Source organism: Silurus meridionalis, chromosome 19 (assembly GCF_014805685.1).
Source record: "Silurus meridionalis isolate SWU-2019-XX chromosome 19, ASM1480568v1, whole genome shotgun sequence".
In the NCBI taxonomy this organism is placed as follows: domain Eukaryota; kingdom Metazoa; phylum Chordata; class Actinopteri; order Siluriformes; family Siluridae; genus Silurus; species Silurus meridionalis.
This window is the reverse complement of record NC_060902.1, coordinates 15,206,258-15,216,772: the sequence shown is the minus strand read 5'-3', so window position 1 is coordinate 15,216,772 and position 10,515 is coordinate 15,206,258. Positions and strand designations below refer to the sequence as shown.

Genomic DNA, 10,515 nt, shown 5'->3' with positions numbered 1-10,515 from the left:
CAGTTTGATAGACTGGGATTTAGCCATTGGGTTTAGAGTGGAAATAAGAAACTGGAGTTATTTGTAGCACAAGATCAGTATGTAACAGAATTGGACAAAAATCTTTGGGTGGACATTTTTTTACTAATATAATTTATTAATCACATTTATGGTTTTGATCAAATCATATAAAATATTTTTTATAAATGTATGAACTATTTCCATGTATTGATATCATCACAAGCAAAACAAACCATGACCATGAAGAAACTCCATCACTATTGCCTCATCATTGCAAAGGGTTTATTGGGTAATTACTGGTTTTTAGCTAAAAACGTCTACTAACTTCCTGTTGTAAAGTTCTACATGAAACCTGGATGGGTTCCTCCAGGTGGACACTAGAAAACTAAACAAAAGATATTTTGATTTTTTTGCTGATGCTTATATTTCAAAATCCACAATGAAACTGTAAATAAGATGAAGGTAAACCAAATACAGAACCATAAAGCTTTATTTAAATAAACTCTATAGGTACCTAGGAGATAATGTTATGATGTAACGGAGTAAAATTCTCTCTCTCTCTCTCTCTCTCTCTCTCTCTCTCTCTCTCTCTCTCACTCTCTCTCACAGTGCATACACAGAACCTTTCCCCGTGTGTCCAGCTCCTGCCTTGAATTTTACAGAGGAAGACCACGGGCGCACGTCAGAGGAGGAGGAAGGCAACGCTGATCAGAGCTCTGACAGACAGGTCAGATACATCAGAACATTTATTTATTTATTTATTTATTTATTTTTTGTGTGGGGTTGTTACACTGGGAAAAAAACACCCTGATGGTAGGTGTTTAATAGGGTTACAAATAGACAAGTCCTAAGTCTATGCATTTACTTCCTCAATAAAGAAGGAATAAAATTTGACAAGCATTACTGCTAAAGAAGAAGAATAAATGACAGTACAGTGTAAAGGGATTTTATTCCTCTTATGCCGTGGCAGTTCCTGCAATAACACCACATTGTTCTTTTTACCCGTATATATTTATGTTGTGTTTTTTCCCCCTTACATGCCACACTTTTTCCTCATATTTCAACCTCTGATTGTTCTATTAAACAAAAAACTTCATCAAATCAAGTTACATATTTTTATTGTTAGTGTAATGAGCTGTTACTATAGAAACAATTACATAGAATTTATTCATGTTCAGTAGTATGTACATTTATGTACATCTTTTAATTCTGTTATATAATATAATAAAGGTTGAGATAATGAATATATTAATGTTTAATAAAATCATTATACATAGTAATATGTAATTATGTATATGTAATAATGTAAAACTCTGTACTGAATGCTTTTCCTGTGGCTCATAAATCTAAACTAGTAATCAGATTCTCATACGCTCTCTCCGACAAAAACAAGGAGCCTCCCTCCATAAGTGGAATTCCCTGTGTGTGCACTTTTGTCAGGTTCAGATTCATATTTCTCTAGTCGGCCAATTTCCAAGCAACGGAGACAGTGGCACTCCACCCGTTCCCTCTGCCCGTGCAGTATCGGCCCAGACCCTGGCCTTGTGACGTGCACTTCCTGGTTTTCTTCAGATTTAAAAAGAAAAGCACATCAAGGGCTGAGAATGCTCCAGCTCAGCCCAAGATAGCACTCTAGATCAATGTGATAGCAAAAAAAAAATAGTAAAGAGGTACTCTGAAATGTAGGTTATGCAAAATTCTATATCAGTGAATTTTGTTGTACATCATCAATATAACTGTTATCACATATTTCATCTGGAAATGTCTGAAAAAGTAAAAAAAAAAAAAAAAAAAAACAGTTGAAAGAAAACGACAGCAAGAGCAAGAGAATGTATATAGTATGTTTACTTTTCACAGTAACCCTGAAACATAATTAGAGTGTTAGTACAAGAGCTGATAATTAGCTTTATAACAAATCAGATTTAAATCAGATTTAGACTGAACCTCAGATCTCAGCACAAGACTATCTGCAGGGAATTTCAGCTCTAGACTATATAGAGCAAGTCTTGGATCTAGACTATATTCTGAGAATCTCAGATCTAGACTATATCTGAGGATAGTCAGATCTAGACCATATTCTGCAAAATTTAGATCTATACTATATCCGGGGAATCTCCGACCTAGACTATATGATGGGAACCTCAGATCTTGACTAGATTGTGGGAATCTCAGATCTTGACTAGATCATGGGAATCTCAGATCTTGCCTAGACCATGGAAATCTTAGCTCTTGACTAGATCATGGGAATCTCAGATCTTGACCAGATCATGGGAATCTCAGATCTTGACTAGATCATGGGAATCCCAGATCTTGACTAGATCATGGGAATCTCAGATCTTGCCTAGACCATGGAAATCTTAGCTCTTGACTAGATCATGGGAATCTCAGATCTTGACTAGATCATGGGAATCTCAGATCTTGCCTAGACCATGGAAATCTTAGCTCTTGACTAGATCATGGGAATCTCAGATCTTGACCAGATCATGGGAATCTCAGATCTTGACTAGATCATGGGAATCTCAGATCTTGCCTAGATCATGTAAATCACAGCTATTTATCTTGGCTGACTAGATTGATATGATAGCAAGGCAAAGCGTCGCCTTTGTGCGTGTCACAGTTTTACCTGAAGCTGTTGGATTTGTAGCGTTAATTCAGTCTCTGATGTCCCAGTCACTAAAACAAACTGCCTCGACCTCCTAAATATAGCCATTCAGCAGTGACACGCACACGCAGCCGCCTGTGATTAGCCTGTAAATCAATGGGTGCTTTGTGCTTACCACGAGCACGGCCCTTCATCCATAATGCATCCGAGCCCGAAAGCAATGCGTTTGAGAACGCTTTCACGTTTATGTTGCCCCTTAATGAAAAGATCCGTCTTCTTTTGACAGGGTGGGATAACAAAAAAATTCAGATCAGAGCGATTTCTCACTCTGTTTCTGTCGCTCACTCTTTTCATCTCACTTCCGATTTGTTTCCGTCTGGGTTTTTTTCTTACCCTCTTTCTCAGAATTTAGCCTGATCAAACACTTTAAAACCCTCTTCAGAACTTATCTCTCCTATGACTCTTTGTCTTGTGTGTCTTGCAGATTGATGGTAGATCCAGAGCGTACTATGTAGCCAAAGAGCTGCTGGATTCGGAGAGAGAGTAAGTGTGTTTCCCATCATTTCTGAGCCAGTGTGGTGAATACTTGAGATCTAAATCGTATTACAGGATACACTGAGAGTCTAAGGCAGTCTTCCGACAATTAGAGCTAAACTTAATACACAATGCTGATGATACAGCATCCCAGCATCCTGTTCATCATCATCAGTTCACTAAGACAGATGAGCACTGCACTGTCTCTGTAAACATGCTGAATTCCAGCAGAGCAAAGGAAATTGCATGGTATTACTGCAATAATGCGCTCATCGATGCATAACATTTCTTCTCCGCTTTGTCTCCTTTTTTAATGGCCTGATTCAAATAAGATAATGGGCAATTCTCGCATCAAATATGTGGCATTCTAACACATATTGACTTGCAAAGGGTATCATTGAATATGTATGTGACGCCTATCTAATCCTAGCCAATGCTGTCCTTACACTTTTTAGCTTAGTGCTATACAGTATTATAGAAGGAATTAAACTATTGGGAATGCGCTGTTGTAGGAAAATAGTCATAAAAAGGTTGAGCGATGCCTCCCATAAAACCATAAAGTGGCTGATATTTCCGACACATCATAATTTGTGGAAGTGTTTTATTCTTCTTACTCAGCAGCAAATGCCAGGTAATTTTAAATCGATACATAATAACAAATGATGCATTCTGCTTTTTAATTAGGCATAAATAATTTCATTTAATGTTGAGGAGCATGTTGGGTTTCATCTCTTACTTCCAGTTGTGGGCTGTGCATTTCACACCTAGGCCATCAGTGGTGTCCTTTCTGAATCAGTCCACCTTTTAATACTATTATTATGACACCACAACTATAGAAACCATCAATATTATACAGAAACCTACTATAACAGAGCTTATATCATGCAGCAAGAATGAAGCCAGTACTAAAGCAAGAAACCACCAAGTTTAAAAGTATAAATAGTTCATGGAAAAGTTTAACTGTTCTGAACTGTTTTGGTCGACTGAAAAGGTTTAGGCCAACAGAAAAGGCTTTGCTGGCCCTGATGATCCATCACTGCGTGCTGCAATTCCCTTGATAGCATCCTGCTCTCTCTCACTCTCTCATTTTTTTTCTTTTTTCTCTCTGAAGAATTTTCTTGGCAGAAAACATTCTGACCCATACAAAGCACTGGACAATGGAGACTCCTTCCTCTTTCCATTTGCTATAATCAAGCTTCACCATATATTTGATTGTGCATTTTCTTTCACAGCTAAATAACTTAAATAACTTATTATTAAAATAAAAACCAGAAAAAAATATCTATCAGAGCTGCTGTTAAGCATCTATCAGTTTGATTATAAACCTTTTTGTGGTATCATTAAGCTATTTGTAATGAAAAAACCCGATCTGTGTTTATTTATTTATATATTTCTTTTTTTTTTTTGTGATCACAGACATGTGAAGACACTGAAACTACTTCAAGTGGTAAGACACCAGGTTCCTTTTTCCCTGCCTTATTTTCAAATTTTAGTGCATAATAAGAACCGAGTGTTCATGTGGTTAACAGGCATGCTGGGGGTTTTAGCAACTTCACCACAAACTGATTAAAAAAAAAAAAGTTAATTACATTAGCGCCCCAGTGCAGTCTTAGTGTGAACATGCGCTAATTTCCAGTGCTGCTCGGACTCCTAGGGGGGTTTATTGTTGATGTATGTCGCTATGCTTTTGAGGATAGCAGACGAGGATGACTGGCATTAATGAGAGGAGTCTTTGTTAATGTAGTCATTCAGTTTGCGTACATGAACATGTTAATTAAAACATTTATTATCCACTGGTTTACAGGGAGCAGATAGCACAACACTGGAGGATGGATATTGGATTTAATTGCAGTTGTTTCTTTGTATGGAATCTCATTTTCAAAAGGGTTTAGATTTAATCACAAGTGAATGATGAAACATTGTGTTCAATGCAAGTCAGACCTTTCAGAGGGTAACCAAGTGAGTAATATGATAATGGGAAAACTATAGAAAATTATATTATACATTTTTTGCATTAAAGACATGATTAAAAAAAGGGCAAATGTCTATCTACGCTTTCTGGTGAATAGTGCATGAATAGTGAAATATACAGTAATATATATTGATTTCATTTTAAATAAACAATATCCATAGTATTTTTAAACACTCCAATAAGACTCTCCCATTTACAATGCATGTATTTACTTATCCAGAGTGACTTATAATGATCTTACTTATACAGCTGTGCAGGTGAGGGTTAAAGGCCCTACTTGAGGGCCCCCAGACTGGTATTTAGGTGGTGCTGGAATTTAACACTTCCCACCCCTATTATATGAGGGTAAAGTCCAACATGTACTTCCTCAGTGACACACATACACAACTATCGGTGTGTTATGAAAGTGCTATCTGCCCTCTTCTGCATACATGAGAACACATACACTAGTGCTACTGTGGAAAGAGTATGGTGTCCCTTATACCCATAGATCATAGACAGTTTCTGTTCTGGTTTCTGTGCAAATTGTATATAAATTGTAAGTGTGATTCATGGACATTTTTTATGATTAAGTAAAAATTAACCTGGCCATTTGAATAAAAATGGTATTTCTGTGATATTCCTAATAATCGCTTTATTATAGCACTTTACTGAAACCACTTTGACACCATGTCTATTCTACTAATCTGATTATAATTGTGTTGTTAATGTGCATGTAAACACAGCCAGTGAAAGGCTGCTAATTGCTGATGACTAAACACACATGCACACACACACACACACACACACACACACACACACACGCGTTTATCAGTGTTTGCCCAGTTAGTATGACTTCCTTGCCTTAAGAGCATCACCTTGCAAATGTAATACGTGAAACGTGATACCTCCGCATATGCCTTTTGTTTATATTCATAAGCTCAGTTCCTGTGTGTGTGTGTGTGTGTGTGTGTGTGTGTGTGTGTGTGTGTGTGTGTGTGTGTGTGTGTGTGTGCGTGGGATGAGCATTCACACTCATCCCAAAGATGTTCAGTAGGGTTGAGGTCATAGCTCTATAGCAGGATACTGGCTGGAAAATACTTTTTCCATATAATGTATGTCTACACGTATGACTTAAGTACATCCTCTACATTGATTTATGTGAAGTGTATTTTTTGACATTGACCTTTTTGTGCTTGTTTTTATTTTTTTAGTTTTGCGGCATTAATTTAAACTCCATCACCAATTAGTGCAGACAGAGGGGGCAGGACGAAAAAAATAATACAATGTAGCATAATTCATCAGAGGCCATGGTAGCGCTAAAGTTGCTTTGCTGTCCTGATGTAAATTACTATACTTTATATTCAGCATAATTGCCTCATTTGAATAAAATAGGCCTTAGTCACTACAATTGCTTATCAGTTCGCTACTAAGGAATGCTAATGGTATACATGTAGATTAAAGCGAACCCATACAACCCTCATTTCCATGTATAAGCTACTTTATTTGCATTATGTAACATCCTTGGAAAAAGGGGAAAAGTGTCAAATTGAACAGTTGTGACTTTTAAGCAATTTAATATTAATACGCTATTAATATTTATGTAAAATAGTACAATTAGTGTTAATGTGATAAGATAGAGATGTCATTAATCACCAAGTTTGTAGTGCATTGAATGGCAATGAGATTCTGTGAAAGGAGGAGTGGAGTCACCTTGATTAAGGTCTCTGAAGCTGGCATTAATTTGGTGTGTTTTTTTTCCTGTTACTGGTGACTTTGAAGACCCTACTGAATATGGATTTGTGTAAAAGTTTGCATTAAGCCCCAGAGTGATTGAGAGAACGAGACCTAAGAGGTGCTTCCTACTGCTTTTAAAACATTAGGGTTAACTCTTGTTATTATATCACAGCTACTTTGTTTTTTGATCTATTTTTGGTACTTAGTTACTTACTGTAATATACCCTAATAGCAGATAGAATAATCTTCACAAAGATCTTACTATAAGATTTGTATGGGCTCGTTTAAACTGTAGTGTTCATTTGTTGTGATAATAAGTTCCACTCTTCTGGGAAGATGTTTCACTCGATTTTGGAGTGTGCTTTGTAGATTTGTGGACATTCATTCAGCCACAAGGGTGTTATTAAAGTCAGATACTTATGTAGGATGAGGAAGCCTGGAGTGAAGTCAGATTTTAAGTTGATCTCTAAGGTTCTCATTAGTGTTGAGGTCAGAGATCTATAGCAGGAGATCTTTCACTTCAACCCATGTAAACCATATCTTCATGGATCTTAATGGCTGCAAAAGTCACATGTCGCAGTACTTTTGTCAATGTGCTGTATTTAATCCACTAATACCTCATTATTTTGTTCATATTATTACATTACATTTATTTTATTTTTTTAAGTGAAATGAAGCTTAGCTCTTTAAAAGTTTGTTGAATTTCATCTTTCTTGTAAGTTGTTTTTAAATAAAGATGTCGTTATAAAAATCATAATAAATGCAACGTAAAACGAAGTAACACACAGTGCAGACTTTCTTCTCATCACAAGTTAGCAAGAAAATGCTACACAAAGTGCTTTATTCTTTGTGGTGTCTTTTTAGATTTATATTAACAAGCCATGGTAAAGGACAATGTTTTCATAGTTATGAGGAGTCCCATAAAAGGAGCTCGGAGTGAGTTACAAGAGCACTGACAGATGCAGAACTCAGGAGCGGTCGATGCTTATTGATTAATGCGTGAAGCTCCTGTAATTTTGAGGATTATCACGTACTGTGTGTGTGTGTGGGTGTGTGTGTGTGTGTGTGTGTGTGTGTGTGTGTGTAGAAGTTTGTCGCTGTTCTCTTTAAAGTGAAATTGATTAGCTTCACAAAACCTTGGACATTTTGTCACTTTTTATTATGTATTATTATAACATAATAATAAATGTAAATAAAATATAAAACATGCAAATGATACAAGCTTTTGTTTGTAAAACCTTCAAGCTGCAATTTTGCCAATAACATCTTCAGCCAGATACACAAACGAAAGCCAAATGTTTGTGGACAGCTGACCATAAAATCTTTATGTGGTTTTTGCACATCCTATTCAAACATTAGCACCTATTTGCTGTTATAATAACTTTCACTTTCCTGGTATGATTATTCACACAATATTGGAGTGTGCTTTTTGGAGATTCATTCAGCCACAAGGGTGTTAGTGAAGTCAGGTACTGATGTAGGTGAGGTGAGGAGGCCTGAGATGCAGTCATTGTTCCAATTCATCTCAAAGGTGTTCAATAGTGTTTGAGCTCTCTAGCAGGCCACAACAGGTTTGGGTCTCTTCTAGTTCAAGGGAAGGGAAAATTCAAATTCTTGAGTTTGACAAGCATTCTAGATAATCCCAAAAATTCTGGGGATTTGTTTTATCCAGGCTCAGTTGTTGTTGTTGTTGTTGTAATGGATTCATATACACAATACTCCATATTTCTGGCCACACACCATTTTCTTTCCTGAGAGACCTATTTGTAAGTTTCTAAAACCTTTTATAATCAGGTATTACTTACATCTTTTAAAACCTCCCCTATCAGTCATTTTACTTTTCTGAGACAAGAGAGGAACTTATTTGTTTGGAAAATGTATCAGGCTGGCAGTGTAATGTGTGAGGATTTGAAGCAGTACATAAAACTATACAGATTGTAACATCTGTATAATATTCCTGTTGTTTGCCTTCTCTGTGTAGGATTTCAGGGCAGCAGTTGAAGAGGCAGCAGGGGAGGATGGCGAGCCCGTGGTGGAGGAGGGAACGATGGACAAGATTCTCAGCACTCTGCCTCAGGCCTACCAGCTCCACACAGACATCCTTACACAACTGGACTCCCGCATTCAACAGTGGTGCGAACCGACACATATTTACATGTTTCATTATGATTATTATGGTACAATGACCATGTATGTTAACATTACAGAATTATTGGCAATCTACAACTACAACTGGCTCAATATCAGTTATGAAAGTATAAGTGACCTGGTTGTCAAAAATTATTGTATATTGTATATAGAATTATTCTATTTTTTGACATTATTTTTGACATTTCAATTGTGTTATTTAGAAATCTGGATACTCCAAAAGTAAAAAGAAAATGTAGAAATTGCATTAATAGATTTGATTAAAAAATGTGCTGCACTTTATACATGTTGTTATCTAACTCTTGATCAATGCACGATATTCACTGTGTAAGAAAATCACTGATGAGGTTTGTAAGACTTATTTAGCCAGACATACTGTTTTAACCAATGGGTGAGTTAAACTGGCTCCTTACCAAATGGGAGCTTATAAATTATAAATATCTCCATGTTGTTATCCATGGCAACATCCAAAAGTTAATCGTAGACCACAAAACGAATAAACATAATCTGTTAAACTAACAGAAAACTTGGGATTATGACTAGGCTGCCGATTGCTTTTATTTATAATAAATGCACTCATACATATTATTACATAAATGCTTATATTTGATCAGGGAAAACCAAGAAAACGACTAATTTATAAAAGACACTATTATGAATAACTTCTAACTTCCGTTTCCCAAACGTGTGTCACTACGTTTTATCAAAATGATCCTCATACACCTTCATGTGAAAGAGGAGATATATCTACCACAAAGGTGCTGTCAATAAGAGAGGACATGTCCTTGAACACCCTCTGCATTTGCTGCAAAAGTATCTAATGCTTCTCATTCATCTTCAGGGAAGAGAGCCCAAAGATAGTGGACGTCTTTTTGGAGCACTGTGAGGAGTTTGGGATTTTCGCGACCTACATTTGCGCTTATGACCGCAGCATGGCTCTGCTGGAGGAGAGCTGCAGACGGAGCAAAGCCTTCGCTGATGTCGTCAAACGCTTCGAGGTGAGACTCAGATGCGATTTCAGGTGAAGCAATATTTGTAGAAACGCCTCGTAGGATAGTCATTGCATTCACTGACCGCATGTCTAAGCGGAGATTAGAATCACCAATGACAAGAGGCCAACTGTCCTGGCTCATTAATATTCATGAGCATCTGTATTCAGCAGTTCTTGAAAGCAAGTGTTGGGGGTGGGCTTGAGGGGGTGGTTGGAAGGCTTAATCAATCTTTAGCTGTGACAGAGAGACAGTGATGAATGGTGAAATAAGCCACTGTTTTGAGCAGCTGATGGTGTCAGAGTTTGCTTAACATGATCTAATCTATGAGCACTTTTTTTTTTCCAAATCACTGAGATTTTACAGCTGCTCACAACACTATCAGTAATCTATTGAAGCCACATCAGCATTATGCAAGGTGATCTATTATAGTGTTTATGACAAAACACTAAAACAAGTTTAGTGAAAACACATCACATATTGGAAACTCAGCATCCACATTTATCATCTGTGAATCAATATCATTTTTTAATATTTATAGGTGTGGATTAGAG

At 36.8% G+C, this 10,515-nt stretch overlaps 1 protein-coding gene across 4 annotated transcripts in view; it reads left to right on the top strand.

Annotated features, from left to right (window-relative positions):
- The window catches only part of fgd5a (FYVE, RhoGEF and PH domain containing 5a), a 37,334-nt gene that overhangs the window by 12,563 nt on the left and 14,256 nt on the right, over nucleotides 1-10,515 (top strand). For all 4 annotated transcript variants that reach the window (XM_046875105.1, XM_046875107.1, XM_046875104.1 and 1 more), the window contains 5 exons: nucleotides 610-727; nucleotides 3,087-3,145; nucleotides 4,553-4,583; nucleotides 8,806-8,957; nucleotides 9,814-9,970. In XM_046875105.1, coding sequence (XP_046731061.1) covers nucleotides 610-727; nucleotides 3,087-3,145; nucleotides 4,553-4,583; nucleotides 8,806-8,957; nucleotides 9,814-9,970 — 517 coding nt within the window. The remainder of the gene's footprint in view (nucleotides 1-609; nucleotides 728-3,086; nucleotides 3,146-4,552; nucleotides 4,584-8,805; nucleotides 8,958-9,813; nucleotides 9,971-10,515) is intronic.